Here is a 20,893-nt window from a genome sequence, read left to right as displayed (position 1 = left end):
GCTTGTACCCTTGCTCTTAGTCACCATTTAGTGAAGTAATGCTTTGTATTCCCTTAATCTTTCCTTGTAATTCAATCTTCCAGCTTTGGGGTTTTTTCTCTTTTGAATTCTCTCCAAAATACCCTTCTTCTCCCCACCCCACCCCCCTCATTCTGGGATATGTTTAAATTTATGTAATGTGATAAGCATAGTCTTACCAGAAGCCCAGAGAGGGTATTTTTTTTTCTGCTTTTTTTGAACTACAGGGCTTTACTTACGCAGTTGAAAACTGTTGGTTTTTTTTTTTCTGTTATGATGCATTGAAAATTTTGTACACTTTTTTCCACTGTTGCTTTTCAGACTTGCTCCACATCACTGCACTCCCGTCTCTCATCTGCTGTAGTTCTGGATTATCTTTCTCCAGATGGATTGCATGTATTCTAAAGGTTGCTTTTTTCATCTTTCTTGCACATGTATTTTTAGCTTCCAAAAAGCTTTCCCCCACATTTTAAAATCTATCCAGTCTAGCAGGATTTGCTAACTAATTTGCTGTTTTCCCCTTTCCCACGTCATGTTTAAAGATTTCAAAAATGTCTCATTTCTGACTGCTTTGGACTTCCAGCTTTCTGCATAATGACAGGGTCACAACTAGACCCGTTTGAATTAATTTGGTTAAAGAGCCTTCTTGTGGGATGATGTCGAGTATTGTTTCAACATTCTGGTGTGTCGTTGGTCATCTTTGTGCAGTTTCTAGGGCCAAACATAAAACTGTTAATCTCATAAATACTATTCCTTCATCTAGTTGTAAAAATTAGTAGAACAACTACAGGTATTTCTTCTGTCGAGTTTTGCAGTAAGACCGCTCTGTAAGTGTCTAATACTTTTCAAGACATGCAAAACCAAAACAGAGCTTTAAGTAGGAAACTTGGTAATATTCTTAGCACACTGTCTTTACAATGGATGATGAATTCCTATTCAGTTGAGTAAAACCCTGTTTGCAGTTTGGCCAGCATGTGGTCGAAAAAGGTTTAGGAAACCTGGTGAAACTCTTTTCTTCAATGTGCAATTAGAGGGAATGAGAAAGCATCTTTGTTGCCTTTGTGCCAACAGCTTGTAATACAAAGCAATTGTTACTAAACTTCTTAATTAAAAATTAAGTCACAGCCATGTTCTGAAGCATTGCTTTGTGGATATTTTAATTTTACATCACTCGCAAAACTCTCAAGAGAGAAATTAAAGAGAAATGCTACATCAGCTTCTATGAAAATTCTTGTAAACTGTCTCACAATTGTTCGTTCCTTCACTGATGCCTTTCGATTTGCAATCCATGACCTGGGAGAGCAAGGCTTGCCAGTGTGGCCTGTAGAGTCACCTGAAAGTGTGGCAGATTCTGAGGAGTGAAATACAGTGATTATCTCTGCTTCCAGTTAACCCCTCCTCCACATCCTTGACTAGTAGTCAGGGAACGAAGGTTTCTGTTCCTTAGAGAATTTCCTCCATTTCACTCTTGAAATAGAGGCTTTAAAGATGCAATTAATTAGTTTTGTTATGTGAAACTTAATACATTTAATTGCACCTAGAAATCCACTGGGTGCTGGTGTAATTTTCAGAGCTGGAGAGAAAAGTTCTCTCTGAGAACTCCAGCACTTCTGGATTGTGCTAAGGAGCATCTTGGTTACACAAGCGCGCATTGTCTATACGCATCTTACTCTTAGTATTTTGGAGAGATTGGGTAGAGTTCTACAGGTCAGGGCTGACATGAGTTGACAAGAGTATTGTTCAGAAATGGAGTAAAAGTAGTGAACTGTCATCAGATCTGGTAGTCATGAGCTAGAGGTTCCTGCTCTTTCTATTCACTCCCTTCAGATTGATCTGCTTAGCATTTCAGATGGAAATCTGGCTTTGCGAAAGAGCAAGTTTGTTTTTCAGACTGAAGCTTAAGAAGCTCTCTAGTAGGGCTGACTTCTAACAAGTGGTATGCATAAGCTTCCTTTTTTAGTGTTTGTGGTTTGGTTTTTTTGCAAACCTAGCTAACATTTCTGAAATTTATCTGTAGCTGGACAGTACAGGGAAGGAATGGCTTTTAGCAGATCTCTAGCTTGGGGTGGTACAGGTAGCAGTGGTACTAGGAATTGTCTGGAAATATTTGAGTTTCAGAGGTGGGAAGTTGGGAGAAAGGGCTCCAAATACTGAGTACAAATAAGTTTTGCAGCCAATGTTGAAAGCATTGGTGGAGCTGGTCTCCACATAAAGAGGACCCGTTTTTGAGCTGCTTGGGTGTTGGGTGATTTCTGACTTCCATGATTCCAAGTTTATACAGAGGTTAAAGAACTTGGAAGAAAGTGAAATTAGAAACTTGGTCAGACCTGAAGGTTCTTAGAAACATAAAGTAGTAAAGGATCATATTGCCCTGGATCTGTTGACTGTGGATATTAGTGAGAAAGGCAGCCAGAAGATAGTTTTATTTCTGGCATTCACAAATTCTGATGCCCTTGCAATGTTTAATGGTTTTCATTTTACCCAGAGGAAGCGAACTTTGAGATATCAGAAAAACACGATTACTGTAATCCAAATTAAAATAAAGCTTGGAAAGGAGCTTTTAAGCTGAGACAAAAAGCGAGAGGGGTGATAGAAAAATTTGATTGACACGAAGCTGAAGAGCAAATCTTGCAATTTCTGGGAATAAGGTGACTTAACCAAGCCCCTTCTCAAATACTGCATTGTGCTTTGAATCTGGGAGGAAACTAGACTGTGGAGATCCAGAATTAGCTCTTGACAAGGAAGGCTACTGGTATTTGGGAAACATTCTGAAGAAGTGGTTGGTCACTAGCCTGGATGGAGCAGAGTTTGTGTACGTTTCCATTGTAAACAGATGGAGAATTCCAGATACTGCAGGAAGAAGGGCCTGAAGCAGAAAAGCATGTGGAGTTTTAGCACAGAGCCAAGCTTTTTTTCAGCATATTAACTCTTAATGAGGACAGCACACAGAGTAGGTGAGAAGATGCACTATTTTATTGAGTACTTTGCCTTCTAAGCTTCATGGAAGTGTCAGTAGAATATATCCAGTGTGGTCTGCAAAGGTCGCTGCCTCATCGACTCCCTGGATGAGCTGTGAGTGCTCCTGCAGCCATAAGTGAAGGGACTTTAAGCCTGAAAGCAAATGGCCGTGAACATTTGCTTCACTAAGGTGCAAATTACAGTTTGGTCAGAACTATTGATAATGAGAAAAGAAAAATGATTAGGAGAATGTGGAATTAGGAGTAGGAATGGATTAGGAGATTGGAAATGTCTTACTGCGACACGTTACCCCCAGTAGAAGAGTTCATATGAACCAACATACTTCTGAGAACAGGAGTAGTTTGCAAGAAAGTGAGTACAACCTCTTGCTGTGTTACTGAAAAAGCATGCTTATTGGTGTGCCTCCTTTCTGAGAGAGATTTTGACATCTTCAGGTCAACAGGGGCAGCTTCTGACAACTCTGAGTAGAACTGCAAATAATACATCCAATTACTGCCCAAAGAGATTTTTCACTTCTGGCAGAAGTTGAACAAGGTAGATGTTTCTTAGACTCCCAAAAATCCAAGCAGAGTCACAGACTGCCTGTACTTGTTGACACTAGTAAGAGGGCCTGGGGACAGAACCCTTGTCTGACTGACAGGGGAAATCCCTTCATTTAATACAAAGCAGAACATGATTCTCGTTGAGATCAGACGGTTTTGTGTGCTCTGTGCATTGGCAGGTTCTGGCAGGTATCTTTAGAAAAGCAGGGCATATCCAAAACACACTTTGGTGAGCACTGCTTACGTAGGGTGCTGTAAGAAAGAGCTGTATTCAACATCACTGGCAGATGCAGTGGTACCGTGGGGTTGCAGATGACATAAAGATTTGCACATTCAAGTATAGGTGCAGGAATGGTATGCTGTAAGGGCTGGTTCAGTTGCTGTCTTGACTGATTCACCCATGTCTACATGAAGGCTGCTAAGACAGAACTTGTAAGAAACTGTAAAAACTTGTTAGGATCCCGCCATAAAACACTGTGTTAATGTCTCACGTAATGGTTAAACATGGGAGCAGTGTCAGTCTGAGCAAACTGGTGTGAAGAAAAGGCAAATGACATCTATTTGTGATGATTTTATTTTGTGGGACGTGAAGCTGAGCGCCAAGCCGCCTTGTTGAATTATGGGGTCAGGTATTAGGAGAGCCAAGCTCTTGCGGTTTGGGTGAGGTCTTGAGCCCATTTGCTCCACCATAGGTACCGTTAGCTTTGGTGCAATTGGGTAGTGTTAACTAGATAGAAGAAATTATGGTAAAGATGGTTCCGTGTCTGAGATTATGTGCAGTCGTCTTGCCCAAGTCAGGTAGGGGGAAGGGAGCAAAAGGTGATTTGTTCCCAGATCTGCACTGAACTGGCCATGGGCTGAGAAGAGGTTTGCAGTTTCACGAATACTTTTTTTGGTACCTCTTCCTACCATCTTTCTCAAATTAAATTGAAGCCAGCTCTTTCCTCCAGTATTTATTCCTTCCAGACATGTAGGCAGCTGGATGACAGCCTCTTTTCACCTAGATGAGGATGCATGTAGCTCTGTCATCAACATATTGTTGACATTTGATCTTGTATGCCATTTTATTGAGGCTCAGCAGATGGGGAATAGCAGCTGTGCGTGAATCCTTGTCATTAGATCTTTAACATATTATAGTTTTTGCTGTTACAGTCTCAGCATGCCATTAATAGGGAATTCACAGGTACTGCTCTTGATTTGCAGCCTGAGTTAAGGGCAAAAATGAAGAACCTTGTAATTCCTTTTGCAATAAAGTGACCATATTTTTCTTAGATTGTTTAATCATTGAGAGCTGTTAGTGATTTTTGCGAGAGAGAGCAATAGCTGGGGCACAGTTTGCACAGTTCAGTTCACTTGTGCATCTGCACCAAATATATACGTATCTATCTTCTGTCATGCTAACACCCCCTTTGGCATTCTTGTTTCTCTCCTGTCATCTTGTACCCACCACACGCGTGCAGAATTGAAAGAACAGTTGTTTTTGTTTAGCAATTTCTTGCTTACTCAGCCGTAGGTTTCAGATCTGGGTTTGGGCCAGTCCCCTAAAGGGCTTTTTGTGGAGGTATTACCCTGGGGTTTGCAGCCTTTGGGAGACGAGTAGTAAGGTAATGAGCCACTTCGCTGCAGGTGCGTTATTTTCCGGAGAGCTTTGTTACCTGAGGTGATCTGTTTCTTTGTAAGACATAGTTCTTGTTTTGAAGTTTCCCACTAGTTATTTTAAAGCTCTTTCTCATGTAGTAGCTGCATGGCAGGCTTGTCAAATAAAGTTCCAGCTGGTAGTGCCAAGAGCTAGCCTAGAGAAAGAAAGGGTTAGATGTGCTGTAATGAGGCTTCTCCGGAACTGAAAGATCATCAATAAATTATGTGGGCAACTAGGGTCAGGAAGAACCAACAAAGTTTCAGCTTTGCAGAAGGTTTCTCAGTCAGTCCAACAGAAACTGTGGGTGCTGACCTGTTTTAGGAATTGGATCAAGTATCCTCAGATAAGTTTTCAGTTGCTGCTGAAAATTAAGGGTTAATTCTTGTTTAATTCACTGTGGCTCAGAAAACAAAGCCACGATTTTCTGCGGTGATAACAGGTGCAGAAAAAGGCAGAGAGGTTTGTGTATTGGTAAAGTCTGAAGAAGAATTTCATATATGATCCTATTGCATCCAGGGAAGATAAATGGAGTTGAAAGAAATTTTATTTGTGCTGAGCCTTGGATGATAAGACCCATTTGAGGATTAAGACTGACAAATCCAAAGAGATAAGTGCATTATTTTTTACTTCTTCCATTTTAACAGAGAAGATCTAATGGAAAGACGTGTATGTTGTTAGCAAGAATCAACTGTGGAGGAGGGGCTGAGCGCAGCACAGACCAACCTGCCTAATAAAGGGAGACTGGGAGCAAAAAAGCAAATTTTTTTCCCCTGTCTGATCATGGGAAATGCATGCCTTTCTCTTTGTATCAGTGTATGGATATAGGAAGGAGACTTTCTCCAAACAAAGGGGATCCTTGCCTTGTTTCAGAATGCTGATATACATTGTCTTATGAATAAATGTATTGAGCCATCCATCAGTTATCCCAAGGAGTGTTTGTTTTGCTTTGCTGTCATGGCCCTCTGCTTTAGGCAAGCTAGACTTGAATTCTGCTGCAGAGGGCTCTGGAGTTTGTGGCTGTGCAAGGCATAAGCCTGAATTTCAGCAGTTTTTGTGAAATTCATTATTAGAAGGCAGAGTAAAGAATGTAACATAAGCAAAAAAGAGATAGCGATATTTATTAAGGAGGTCAGGTTAGGATGTCTGTATCTTATTATGCTTCTGGACCTTAAAAAGCCATGGACTTGTTTAATTGGCAGCATCATAGAAGTCAGTCATGCATGTGGCTTCCTGGCAGCTAAGCAAAGGGCGTATAGTGCTTTCAGTAGAGTGGTAGATGCTTTATAGTAGTTTATCTGATACCCTGGTGTCAGAGGTAAAAACTAGGTAACACATTGACATTAAGAAAAACAAAATCAAAACCAAAACAGGTAAGATCTTTCGGTGGCAACACACCATTGCCATGAGTCAGGCAAAAAAAGATAATTAATTGATTTAGGTGCTGTTCAGTCTCAGTAAGATGCTTGTAATCAAAAAAGGATGAAATGAAACTTCAAGTTCTTGTTCAAGGTCAGATTGTGGAGCAGAAGATGAAGGGCAGGTGAGGAAATGCAAAATGTGTGCAGCCCTAGTTGTACTGCTCTTGGTTTTGCTCTGCTTCTACCTTCCTCCTGTTGCTGCACCTCATCTGCTGCTCTGGCAAATACAAGCGCAGTTTGTAGTTTTCTACATTTGTTTTAATGCTCTGAGTAGTTTCAGACTGTGCGTAGGCTTTGCTTGGAGGTGTGCTTTCAGTGAACTTAGTACAATGTGGTGGATTGGCTGTGCTTTTCAGGCTGTATCTGTATTACACACTTCATGTAGCTTAGTTTGCTAAAGCCTGTTCCAAAATGAGGTACCTGCACTGGCCAGAGGCTCTGGTATAGCTGCAGTTATGTTGGCAAAGCTGTGCACCCTCTGCGATTATTTTGGTGGTATAACCTGTATCCGTATGAGGAGCACTTTATTTACCAGCATAAACTTTACATCTGGGCAGGCACAAGGTGCAGATGTTGGCTGCCAGCAGGGCTATACCCATCCAGCAGAGATCAGTACTCCTTTCTGAAGCTCTGTTCTCTGCAGCCCAGGTTAGAGTGGCTGTGAAACTGGATTTTACCACTCCTCCCAGTAAGGTTTCTGTTGGATTTAGCACATGAGATGTTTCTCCTGTTGTGTGTTTTCATGGTCAGTCAGCCTCTGCTGACAGCATCCATTCAGTTGAAAATTAATAACTACATTTTAGGCTGGTGCCTGATAAACCCACCCCATCTGCTCCAGCCTTTCCTCCCCTTTTACCTGTCAGGATAGAGCTTCATGGATGGCAAGGTTTCCCCATGTAAACAAGGGAACATCTGCACCTCCACCCCATGCAGCCTTTATCAGGGCTGATCTAATAGCCCAGCTTACCGCTTGGGCTAAGCGGAGGTAATGGCTTGAAATTTATTGGCATCTTGAGAGGCGATGCATCTAGTTGAGAGCAGAAATGTCTCTATTGAGTTTAAGAAGATAAAAAGCAAGAGTTCCTGCTGAGTTTCCCTACCAGCTTGTGCCAACTTTCTCTTCTCCTCCAGCTTCAAAACATGGTTGTTTTTTTCTTCTTTCTTGAGTGCCAGAGAGGAGAAGACAGGTCTTGCTCTGCCAAACAAGTAGCAGTCAGCACTCCCCTGCTTTTCATTGCTCCCCTTCGGGGTGGGAAGGCCCCGGGCAAGGGGTTGGCTGGTGATGCCTCCGCTTTGGCTGGGCACGGCGCTGCTCGGACCAGGCGAGCGGTACAGCACTGATGCCAACTGGCAGCAGCAGCATAGGCTGGGGGCAGCCCGCTGCTGCTTTGACTGACAGGATCCTGGCGATTGCCCCATCCAGCTTTTTAATGTTGGCACACCCCAGAAACGGAGGGCAAAGGTGGAATTTAAAGAGCATAATTAAATAGCAGCAGCTTCCCTGAGAGAGCAGGAGGGGAAGAGGGAAACACTGGGTCAATAACTAGGATTTTGCAGAGCAGAGGCTTTTAGCAAAAAGTTTTCTTAGCCCTCCAGGGCAGGTACAAATTAACTGCCTAGCTCTGTGCTTGTGTGTTGTGCCCTGAGCGCCTCCTTCCCACAGAAGTACAGCAGCTTGATGGGCGAGGAAGAGATCATCGGGAAAGATTCCTTGAGGCTGTTGACTGTCACGCAGCCTCTCCTGGCACACTGCCGTAAGTAAATACTGAAGCGGTGGCTGCAAGAGGTGCTACAGCACTGATGTGCCAGCACTGACAAGTTGGAGGGGGAGCAGCAGCCGTGGGCCCGAGGTGGCCTCTGCACTCCACATGCAGCTCGTTTGCTGAATGCTCTGAGGGCCTGGGGTTTCTCACCGCCCTGCTGTCTCTGAGCCCTCTTCTCCCCTGCTGAATTCAGTGCTGAAGAAGCGGCTGTGATGTGATGAACTGAGCTGTAGGGAGGAGTTCAGTAGATGATGTATGTGTCCACTCCTGTTCAGGGAGGATGGAAGAGGCACATCAAAGAGATAAGTAGTCACTCCTAGTGCAGTCTTTGTGAAAATAGAGAAGTGCAGATTCAAATTACTCAACCAAATCTTTCCTCACACTTCATGGTTACAGGGATGTAGAACGGCAGCAACCAGCTGTTTCTTCAGTGACTGTTTCTTTCCCTTTGTATGAGAATCATCTTTTGTGTGCAAGCTTAGCTACCTAGACAGGTTTTATATCTCTAAAGGAAGACTTTTTATCTTGCCGACATCCCCTGAACTCAGAGGAGAGGTGGACTCACTGAAATGGCAGAAGACTTCTGGAGTCTCCTGTGAAGATCACCAGAGGCACAGTTTTCTACAAACATAAGCATAGGTCAAGCAACTGTTCTGTGTAATCCAGGCTGTGCCATGTGGCCCTAAAGGGAAGGGTTAGAACCTTTCTTGCCTGGTGAAATGACATTTTATATGTTTATATTGCTGCCAAGAAGGGAACAGCTTGCTATACTTACGTTGCCTGTTTGGGCTTAAGCTTCCACAGGGATGTTTTGAAGCTCCCACTCCTCACGTTTCACAGCGTTTGGAAGTTAGGGAAACAAACCAGTCAGAACTCTTACTTCAGAACTGCATCTGGAAACAAATGCAACTGCCAACTTTATAAAATGCTGAGTCGCCACATCTAATGGTGTGGCTGCGTATTACTGAATTAGCACTGTAGTGATGATTCTAAGGGCAAGTTTGACATGGATTATGGTGAAGAACCTGGAAGCTTGCTCTGACTGCTGGCAGTGATTATGGGCCGATAAAGTGGGATGCAATACAGTATGTCTCCTAAGGAAAATGCCACCCTATTAAAAATAAACCCTCTGGTGGCTGTGGTAGAGTGTGGTGGGCACCTTAAAGATCAGTGGACTTTTACAACAGTGGTTCTAAACTGGTTCCTGAACCCTTGGCCATCAACATGGCTGTTACACATAGCCTGCAACTAGTCTGTGGGCCAGCCCTAACGAAAGGGAACTGGTGAATTATAAACTTTATGCATTTGAATTCGTGGTTTCAAAAGTCTTTGAGGGTTGGTGGCAATCTCTTGACTTAGAAACTGGAGAATCCTGTTTGTGTAGGATTCCTGTAATAACTTGAATGTTATTCCTAGAAGTTTAGAACTACAAAGCATGGACAGTGCCACTGGCAAAGAAGTGTGTGTCTCTGATATGTTTTCAGGCTGGCTACTAGGTTGAAATACCTCAGTGACTTTATAAGATTTAGCAATGGAAGCACAAAGACCAAAAAAAATATATCTGAAAGGAATTAGCTGTGATCTATGGAGAATAATGCTTCCTGGCAGGCTTCTTGACCTTCTTTGAAGAGAGGGACCTGCTGATGTTGAAGGAACTTTTAATTTTTTTTTTTCCCCCACTCAATGGATAGAGTAGGGGGTCTTGCTAATGGATGCAATTGCAACAGCCAGTCTGTATGACTGCATCAGATTGATTAGCTGGGTCCTGGTTACTGCTGCGACTGGTGATTATGCCAGTACAGCTGCTTTCTCTTTTTATGTACTAATTACCACACGCACGGATGTCATCACCCTTAACACTGCATGGAGTTGTCCCATTAGCGTGGGAGTGGGAAGCAGCAGGGGAGGGGAGCTCTTCGGTGTGACGAGCTGTTTAGAAGTGAATGGAGTGGAGTGATGAAGCAACTATTCTTATGCAGAATTTTTAAGCCATCCTGTCTTTGAGATTCTGCCCTCAGCCAACATTTTTGCAGGCTGTCAAAACCAGACCCATGTCCTTGGCAGCACTTTCCACGGGGTGCTATTTACTGCAAAGCACCTGGATGTTCAACAGGAGCTAGCAAGGATGCTGTAGCCAGCAAGTCTCCCTGCTTGGCGTGGCAGGTTGCAGAGCATGTGAGAAACTGTGCAAACTGACCTGCCATGGAGGGGAGCTTGCAGCCAGCCCAGCAGGGCAGCTTCTCAAGCAGTGATACCTTGCAGAGCCATTCCCAGGAGAAGACAAACTGTTTGTTTCTGAATAGCTGAAGAAAGATACAGTGGAAAACCTTTGCAGTTCATGAGAGATTTGGAATGCTTATTTTATAAATGTATGCTCCCAGCTCTGGCAGACCCCTCCTTTTCCCCTCCTTCCTCCTCCTCCTCAAAATCCAGTGTTCCCATCTCAGAGTGCACCATAATCTCCATGGTAACAGGTGCTACCATCGTACATCTGATTATATTTTTTTCCTCTTCTTCTCCCCCTTGCCCGCCGCCACCCCCCAGCAAGCAAGGCAGGGAGGGAAAGGGACAGACATGACAGAGATGGGTAAGAGCTAGATAAACCCCTGAGGGCCTGCTCCTTCCATCCAACCACCCAGCTCCTTTGGGGGTGCACTGACTGCTGACTGATAGCCAGGGTGATGAGTGACCAGCTTCATTCAGAGAAATCCTTAAGGATGTTTTCTCCTCTAATATGGCCACCTCAGAGGAGAGCTTAAACGTGTTGCTGATGACAGGAAATAATGTAGCTATATCGTTTTGCTCTGACTTAACTTTGCATTACAGTAGTCAAGATGAAGGTTCTGGGCACTAGCTGTTGGAGGACGTACAGTTAAGTGGTTTCTGCTTCACTCTTCTCAAGTTAAATTTCCAAACAGACAAGATGTGGGGTGGGCAGTAGAGCTATATAGAAAAACAGCCCCAGTTTGTTATGCTAGCTGATGAGTCCCACCATAATGAATTCTAATTATTACTTCAGGCCACTTTAGCAGTGCAGTAGTGGTTGATCTGCATCCCCATCTACCTTTATCCTGTTGTTCCAGCACATCGTCATTCCCTTCCCTGCTTCCTGCTCCAGCACCATCCCCTTTTCTAGGGAGTCTGGAAGGAGGGGTTTATGATGAATGAGTGGCTGCCCATCAGAAAAATCTAATGAAGTCTATCTTTCACCTGAGACATATCCCATTGAAAATCTAGATTTGAAGTCTGCTACCTGCAGTGGCTGCAGGTTTAAACTCTAACTAAATTTCTACAGAAATTCTGTTAGTGACTTGGACTTGTAAATGCAGTCTTTGGTCCTACCCTTCTGAAGCCATGCTGGAACATGGTGAACATGGTCTGATGGCCCAGTACACTGAAGCAGCTTGTCCCTGTCTATTCCTGGTAACCAAACCAACTTGTTATCCTTCTTTCCATATCTCATGCCTTTGTTTTTGTGATCTACCTGTGTCATTTTCTGGCTAAACGGAGTATTGTCAGCGATATGCAGTTCTGGCTGCTGGATGGCAGGGTGCAGGAAAGTGTTGTGCTGTACAAAAGACATTAGCTTCTTGGAGTAGGAGAGTATGTACACAAGTATAATCTGTTCCGCTTCATCGTTCTTGCCTTTCAAGCTCATAGGCTTCAAAAACCAAGCTAGTGCAGACTAGAAGGCAGAACTTGCCTTCATGTGCACAAGGGTTTCCATTCACCCGCATTAATGCAGCGTTTGGGAAGCACCGGCTTGCAGCCATACTAACTACCCGCAGTCTTAGCAGCTGTTCAGCTTCTTACCTTACTGCAGGTAGGAGGGACGGTGTTGGAAGGGGACCTGAACTGAGGGATTTGTTACTTGTGTACTTTTGTTACTCTCATAATCTCTAGATTTTTGTTTTCTTCTGTGCACTGTCGGTGTGGGTGTTGGTTAAACTCTAAAACATCATCAGGAAGCTGTTTAAATGTTTTAAAAAAGGAAATAATCATGTATTATTTTTGCTTGAAGTTTGGTTTGCTTAATAGAAACAGTAAACTTTTGATGCTGAAAGCCCATCTGCTTGCCAGTTTCCTGTTCCACCCCAGTGACCCAAGATGAGAGGTGAAGGCCAGAAGCATCCCAGTTGTCTTGCTTTCTAATGACTATACCGCTTGTCCCAACCACTTTGTTGAATTAGTTTGAATAGAAGGACTGTGCAGCCCGCTGAGTGACAGGCAGCTTTTCCTGGGGGTGGAATTTCTCCTGCTCTGTAGCTGTGTGCCAGTTGATCTGTTAAACACTTAGGGGCACATATATGTATGTTTCTGGCAGCTGCTGGATTAGTGCTTTCTTGTAATGTCCTGCAAAGTGACAGGTCTCCTTGGGCAGCTGCACTGCTGCAGGGAGATTGGACATTTGTTTTGAGCCTGTTTGGCTCTCCCACCCTGTACTGTCCTTTGAAGTAATCTCCTGTTATTGTTTCAGAGAGTGTTCAACGTTCTGTACCCCATGCCTGCCGACCAGAGAAGACATGTCAGCATAAACTCTGCTCGCTGGCTGCCCGAGCCAGGCCTGGGATTGGCATATGGCACCAACAAAGGGGACCTGGTGATCTGCCGACCAGAGTAAGTGCTTGTTTTACATGGGTATGCAACTGCTTTGGCCATTCTCTTCCTAGGGCCGTGGGGATAAGATGGCTTTTTGCTGCCTGAGGCGTTGTGATTGAGGGACGCAAAAAAACTAACTCTTCATATCCTTTTGGACTGCCACAGTGTTTACCCAAGCCTCTTACAATCAGTGTTTGTTTTGCTGATTATAACAGCTGAGGCTGTTTGAAGTGCATCTCATAGCTCATTTTATTTCCTGTGTGTCTCTAGGTTTTCTGGATCCTTTGTTTCATGTATGTCTAGTGCAATGTCTTTCAGTCTCTTTGGATTTATGGACTTCTAAAAGTTACCAATGCCAACAGCAAATGTAAGCTGTTAGTGCTATGCTTGCTTTCCTCAGCTTTCATGGACCCCTTGGAGTCCACCAGCTAGGTTGAAAGCTGCTGAGCTAGAGTTAGCAAATACTTGTTACAGTATTCAAACATGAGAATCTATGAACTGCAAAGATTTTTGTCACTTTTACGAGCAAGCCAGCGAATTGTTTTGGTCCTCGCTTGAAAGCCCAATGGTGCGACGTGTCTTTTATTTATACAGTGCCATGAAGGGTGTAACTGTCCCTTTGTAAACTTGCAATTAAACGCTAGCCAATTTAGATGTGGTGTGACATAGGTGATGACTGGGTGTCTGAGATGTGAAACATTGCTTTCAGTGTTCTTGGAGACTCTGCACCACACTTTGTTGAGACCCTTTTTTCCACGGTGTTGTGCAAGTGCTTCTTTTGGAGCAGTGTTTCTTCTGTGATGCAGGAACACTTCAGGGTTTTCTTCGCTTCAGTTATTTCCTGGTACTAAACCACCTTGATATTCTTTTGGGTTATGCTTCACATGTTGAAGTGTCTTGTAACTTAAAGGCTGGCAGCTAGAAATTTGCAGCACTGCTGGTGATCTTACCACATGCATGTGGACTCCATCTGTCGTGCCTAAGATCAGACATGTGGTGCTTGAGGAGAGTCATATGGTCAGTGTAGAACCACTATCTTAAATCAGAATAAATATATAGACAATTGTAATACTGACTAATTCAGTACAGCCTTCTGGTGAAATCTGTGGTTGGAATTCAGATTGGACCAATTTCAGTAGTACAGAATGCCTGCACTCTTCAAACAGCCCTCTTGTTCTCTTGAACATAATCTTTCATCAAGGCCTTATTTATACATGAAGTTCTACAAGATATTATTATGGAATAAGCTATAATCACTCTCTTCCAGGATAAGTGCCTTTCCTCAAGAATATTTGCTGTACTTTCTAAGCAGAATTATTCAGGAATAATGGCTCTCTTATTCTCGAACTCACAAGAGTAAGTTATTTTCAGTATAGTGAAGTGATAAGATCTAGTCTACTGATGAGGGCTCATGAGATGAACTTGGACGAGAACCCAGGGAAATGAAATCTCCCTGAGGGTGGATGCTTTGATTGAATACTGTGGAGCCTGGTCTGGCTGTCCTGGCTTGCCGCACCTCATGTTAGGTATCCATTCTGGTGTTTGCAGTAGCCCCAAGCCAAGTGGCATGTCTCTTCTTGGCACCTCACTAATTAAAGACACTCTCATGGGATGTTATGGAAACGCTGTCAGCCCTTCTGCAGCATCTCTTAACTTTCTTAGCTCACCATGTTGCTAGGGCACTCCTCTATCTCCTTACTTCTGTCCCAGCAACAATCATGCACAACTCCAGCAAATATAAATTGTTTGTATACAAACATAAAACAGGGTGGCTATAGAGGTGGAAGATTTATTGGTGGTTTGACAGAAACACTTCAGTGGGTTTCCTGCTGGTGGATTGGAGTGACCAGTGCTTCTGGTGATTATTGTGGACCTCACACGGACTGGTGGTTCTTCTTGCAGCAGAACACCTGATACGTTCTGTTCTTGACTGCACCATTTTATAAACCAACAGCAGCTGGAGTGACTTACAAACCTCTGCATGAAGGTGTAGGTATTCACAGAGCTGAATAATTTGCACTGAGGCTCTAACATCAGAACACACAAATGAGTGAGGCTCTGTCAGAGCAAAGTGGCTTGCGGCTGTGATATCTGCCCCAGATCTACTTGGAAGATCCTCAGAGAAAGGAGAGTTCCTGACATGTAGATGCTGTCTCAGTAGTTCCTGGCTTAATAGACTTGGTTTGAGGTTGGCATTTCTGTTGACTTTAACTTGAGAAGCGAGGGAGGAAGATGAAAAATATTTGTATAGTTTCCATGCACAGTAACAGAGAGGAAGAGAAATAATAAAGGATTCGGCAATTGATGGAGTACTATGTGGCGGGTAACCTGGCAAACAGCAGGGATCACAAAAACACTGTACTGCTGAAAACACCCCCACTGTTCTAATTTGGCAAAGAAAAATGTGGTCAGTAACAAACAACAAAGATGGTTGTAATTCCCTGGGTCTTTATTCCCATGTACAATAGAGGCATTTGCAACCAAGTACTATAGGGTTCACATAAACAGGTTGAAATAGCATCTGTGCCTCAAATACAGGATTTGAAAAGTATGTGCTTACGGAAAATGAGATGAGTAAACTGGAAGTACATGCTGACCGAAAAAAAAAAAAAAAAAAAAAAAAGCATAACTTGAAGTTCCATGAGCTCATAATGAGAGGCTATGCAAGTAGTCCTTCCAGAGTTCTAAAGAAACAGTAATTAAAATCAAAGGGTTTGGGCTGTATTGCCAAGTTGGAGTAGCACTGATGGAGTTTTTCTTGCAGATGGCAATGGGGAAGGTTATGTTATGTTGACAATCCATAATGTGAACTCAGTACACAGCTTTATGGGGTATATTTTGAAGGAAAGGAAAACTAAACCCATGGAAAAGGGGATGGAATGCGTTGTGATTTGACTAAGGTGGAATATAGCAGGTTGGATACATGTCCTTGAGAATTTTATGTATGTGTTTTTAATTAAAGGGTCAGCTAAGGTCTTGCTCCTGGTCTAATACGTCTGTGTCTTAGTAAGGCAGTTGCTGCATTGGAACTAAAATAAATCTAGTTAATTTGTAAAGAACTATGATTACAACAAGATCTGGTAAAGGGCGGGTGAAGGCCTGGCTAAAGGAAGGAATACAGCGTGGCTGAGAGCTGGACTCTGTCCCAAAAGAGGTCATTGATGGACTCTCTTAAGAACCTGTTCTGGGACTGGTTATTAATACCTTCACACTAATGTCTTGTGGGGGTGCACGGAATAAATTTGCAGAGGATGTGACATTAGCCTTGTCATTGCAGAGAAAGATCAGAGTGTTGCACAAGAATTGGATTGCCTTGAAAGTGACTGGAGCTATAGAAATGAGAGCTTAATAGTATAAAGTGCACTTAGTGACTAATAACACTGAGCTCAGTAGTTAAAATAACAGAGGAGGAAAAAGACCTGAGGTTTTAGTTGATCATAGGTGATTAAGCCATCAATATGCGAGGCTGTAAAAACAACAAATTTAGTTCTAGGATGAGACGCAAGATGCTTAACAGCAGAGATAGCAAAATGTTAGTATCACTGTAACAGAAACTAGATAAATAAGCTGGAACAGTTTAAAATTTGTATGCCCATATTTCAGACTGCCTTTAAACGAGTACAGTAGTTAAGAAGAGCTGCTAGTGGGGTCAGTGGAGCATTTTTATGTAAGAAAACTTTCAGCTTGGGGTCTTCAGCAGGGCTAAAAAGGGGAGGATTAAGGAGGGGTTGATCCCAATAGTTACAACGGAATCTTCCCTAACTTCTTCCCTTCCTAATTTTTATATTATTTCTTTGCTTCTAGGTGGAGCTTGAGTGACTCTGGTAGTACAAACGTTTGTTACTGACAGTTGTAAAATTCTCTCGCTTTGCCTTTAAAGGTACAGTCCATACAAACAGAAAGCACATGCTCAGTGAGGGGTGGTCGTACCTTGGAGCAAGGTAGCTTTGAGATGGAGGTGTGCTTTGGTGTGACGGTGAGATTATAATGAGCAAAGTTCATCCAAGGAAAGCAATTCTGCCAAAGTTGCTGGCTCAAGAGCTGACATTATATCCTTTACCTTCCTTGTTCGACAGCTACCCTGGGGTTTTTCGATACCTGATACCATCAAGTTCCCCATCCTGCAGGGAGTACGAGAGAGCCTGGCCGTGGTGTCTCCACACTTCAGCCCTCCGTTAGGTTCCTCCTGGTTTCAGTTCCTCTTAGCATGTACTAAGGTTGCAGGTTGTGTTGCCTGGGGAGCTGCAGAGGAGTAGATTCCGTGCATACCAGCCGCATTCCACCCTGGAAGTAGCAGCTGCAGCACTACTCTAAAATTTCCTTAATGTTATAACTAGTCATTTTTCCACAGAGAGGGTTATGTAGCCTTCCATAAATCTCTGGGAAAGGAGAACTATTTAAATGTGTATCTTTTTTATTAGAGAACAAAGAAGCACGAATTGCCCATGACTAGGTCGTGGCTGCGAGCTAGGGGACGGTGGCTAACCAGCTGCTGCCAGCAGTAGCCTGTAGTTGGTTGGATGGCTGCAGAAGGCTTAGCTGTTCAGAGATGCAACTTGGCTGGCTTGCAGAGACAAGTGTATGACTTGAATACTTGTGACTGGGGCTGGGACTGGCCTGCTGAGCTGTGAAGCAGTTCTCAGTATTTTAAACCCAAGGTTCATGTCTACACAGGTGTTGACAAGTTGGCTCTCAGTGCTGTAGGGAGGTGGGGTGATGACAGCAGTATTCATCCACACTTGGAAATGCACCTAATGAGCCTGAAAGAAGCCTGTAAGGGACTGGAATTTGTGAGCCAGTAGCTCTGAGGATAAAATGAAAGTTTTTATTAGCCAAAAATATAACCCCTAGCAGGGTTGCATTCTGGTGAGCAAAGGAAAGAAAGGACACTGTGTACCTGCTTCCTTAGATTTAAGAATGACACCCAGCTCACAAAAATCATCAAGTTGTTTGCTCTGCTTCTTACGTGAATAAGTTGGAAGAAACTAAATTTTAAAGTAACATCAGGAAAGTTCCTCCTTTCCCAAACACTCAAAGGCCAACCACCTTACGTTGTTTACTGATACGTTAGATCGAACGTGCAGTATCAAATACAGACTTGTATGGAAAACTCGGAGATGCCAATTGTCAGTGAGTAAGTACTATTCCGAGTAAGGATAACAAATAGCAAAGGTGGTGGAGCTGGTGTTCAGCATGTCCTTCATGTGTTCTTTTCATTTTGCTGGTTTCATTTGCTTGCAAGTAAACAAACTATCCATCATAGAGCAGGTCTCCAACCTGTTTATAATTTTGTCTCCTTTTCCTGATGAGTTACGGTCCTTTTGAGGAATGGTCTGTGTAAACGAACCCAGGGGACAGCGTTCCTGTAGGACAGGAACCCAACTTTTGGAAACAACTTCTCTGCAAGTGACCAACAAGACAAGCCATTTCTTCTCATAAGTCTGAAAGTGTGAGGTTTACTTTACATCGTGAGGCAGCGTAGGTGTCTTTGGGGGATGCTTCATGCTTGTCTTGTTGCTCTTTAACCAATTGCGGTGATAACAGGCTGGAGTAAGGCTTCACAGGTGAGTTTTGCTGATAAGAGTTTTGGCCCTCAGATGTGGATTCGAAACAGGTTGCAGTCTGTATGAGGTTGTGACAGCCTGTTCCTTTGCTGAGGGTCTCTTCGTTCAGTGTATAGATGGGCATCAACTGGCATATGTATTCAGTCACAAACCCGCTGTCTGCTTGCACACGCCTTCACGTTACTACGTGGCAGTCTGCTTTTTTGGGTGTGAGATGGGTTTGTGTTCAGTCCAGCAGCGTGGTATTGAAAGGCTCTGAGCCTGCCATGTTTTAAAGGGTGGGCACCACTGAGCTAAATCACGACACCAAATTCATGCCACTAATACTTGTTGGGAGAGCGGCGCCACGTGGAAAAGAGAATCCCTTTAGGCACACCACTTGAGGCAGGGTACTCCACGTAGCAAATGAACTACCGTGTACTACTCGCTGGCCTGGAGGCCTGTCGCAGGCAGTGGTACAGAGCAGCATGAATTCCCCCTGCTCTTCTGCTATCCTCCTGCACACTGACTTCTCCGCCTGGCTGCTAGTGCTTTTCCAGCCTCCCCAGGGCTGCTTCGCGTGCTGCCTGTCATCCTTTGTAACTGTGACCGGTGCTAATGCTCTCTGAAGATTTTTTTACATCTTCTTTGGCTCTACGTAGTTCAAAGTTTGATTCTGTTCCTGAATCTTTGGGTTTTGCTGCACTGAATGAAATCCACAGCGTCTTGTACCATAGAAATACCTCCACTGAATTAAAAAGGAATTTGTTTTTTTAGGGCCCATAACCTTTCCTATCCTGTGACATCCAAACAAGAGCTTTCCCATCCCTGGTGGGGCTTCTCAAACGTTGTCTTGTAGAGCATGCGCAGGTGAGACTGAAAGTGAGGAGGCACAGGCTGTGTGCTGCCCTTGCGGAGGAGTGCCCTGGGAGAAGGGCAGGGGTCTGAGTGTCACTGGTATGTCGTTTCATCTTGAGCGCTCAGGAGCAGGTTCTGGAAGGGCTCAGCACTCCCATGCTTTGGAAAATCCTAATCCAGAAACCTCAATGTTCTGAGAAAACTGTTTCAAAACCAAGTACTCGAAGTGCCTAGTCCAGGGCTAGCTGTGTAATGCAGGCATCTGCGAGAGAGGAGGGATTTCTTCAGGACAGAGCCTGTGGTAATGGACTTAAAATACCCCCTGAAAAGATGCCTGTGGTTCAGAGGCAGCATCCCTTGGAATTCTTCATTGGGAAGTAGGCGTGGGGAGCCTCAAACTGATTCAGTGCTATGCAGTGTGCATATTTTAATTCTTTGTGGTGAGATCTGCCTCTAACGTGAAATTAATCTGGGAAAATAATCTCCACAATAAATTCTTGTGCTTTGCAGAGGATCATTGCAATTGTCTGTCCATGCCAATGCCGTTTTGTATTTTTTTTTTTTCCTCTGAGAATTGCGTATCCTCTCATTAGTAATGGGGAGAATGTGTCTGCCTCTGTTTATCAGCGTTGGTGAAGAGGTGGTGATGTCTCTAGCTGCCTGGCCCGGCTCTGCTGGCTGGCTCCATTGCCGGGCTCTTCAGCCTCTGGCAGTGATGCCCCCCAGCAGCACAAGCCCTGCTGCACTGTTTGCCTTTTAAGAATAACTTCTGAAGGATGGAGTAAACAGAGACAGAAGAAGGAGCTGCCTTTCCTTCTTGTGTAACTGAGGGATGTTCGCAACCCTGCACAGGGAATGTTCTCACAGCTGTTAACTGGTGGCTGGTATACTGGTTATGTCTGAGTCCTCCCTGAAAATGGCCTTTTGCAACAGCGTCGGTACAGTGGCCTTTGACCGTGGCCAAGTAAGGGAATGCATGTCATAGACCTACCAAATTGTTCAAGGTTGGAAAAGACCTTTGAGATCATCGAGCCCAACCGTTACCCCAGCACTGCCGAGCCCACCCCTAACCCGTGTCCCCAAGCGCTGCAGCTACACAACTTTTAAATACCACCAGGGATGGAGGCTCAACCACCTCCTTGCATGTCACATCGTTTCTGGGGACACTGCAGTAATTTTAGCTCAGACCCAGATAAGTGTTGGCTGGCTGGAGCAGGAGTTTGCCAGGGCTGGCTCAGTGGGGTACTCATTGGCATGAGGTTTAATTTTGGGAATTCCACTAACAGCAGGAGAAGGTGAGATGATGTCCTGAACTTCTGCTACATGTTAACCATAAGATGCGTTGAATTTTCTAAATGAGGATGAAAGAGGATTTTGATTGATAAAAGGACTGAAAAAGGGGGGAAGGCAGCCAGTTTTGCACTAAAGATGCATCCTGAAAGCTTACATTTGGATTTTGTTACTCATGCATTTAAGAAAAAAAAATGAAATTAATTATTTCCAAACTGTGCAGGGAAGCCTGGATATCCTGAAT

General features: G+C 43.8%; 1 protein-coding gene across 7 annotated transcripts in view; it reads left to right on the top strand.

Annotated features, from left to right (window-relative positions):
- AMBRA1 (autophagy and beclin 1 regulator 1) overlaps window positions 1-20,893 on the top strand; it is a 137,221-nt gene that overhangs the window by 95,165 nt on the left and 21,163 nt on the right. For all 7 annotated transcript variants that reach the window (XM_080395711.1, XM_080395708.1, XM_080395705.1 and 4 more), the window contains one exon: window positions 12,837-12,976. In XM_080395711.1, the coding sequence (XP_080251837.1) occupies window positions 12,837-12,976 (140 nt within the window). The remainder of the gene's footprint in view (window positions 1-12,836; window positions 12,977-20,893) is intronic.

Source organism: Falco punctatus, assembly GCF_963210335.1.
Source record: "Falco punctatus genome assembly, chromosome: 7".
NCBI lineage: Eukaryota > Metazoa > Chordata > Aves > Falconiformes > Falconidae > Falco > Falco punctatus.
The sequence above is the reverse complement of the archived record's forward strand: the minus strand, read 5'-3'. Positions and strand labels throughout refer to the sequence as shown.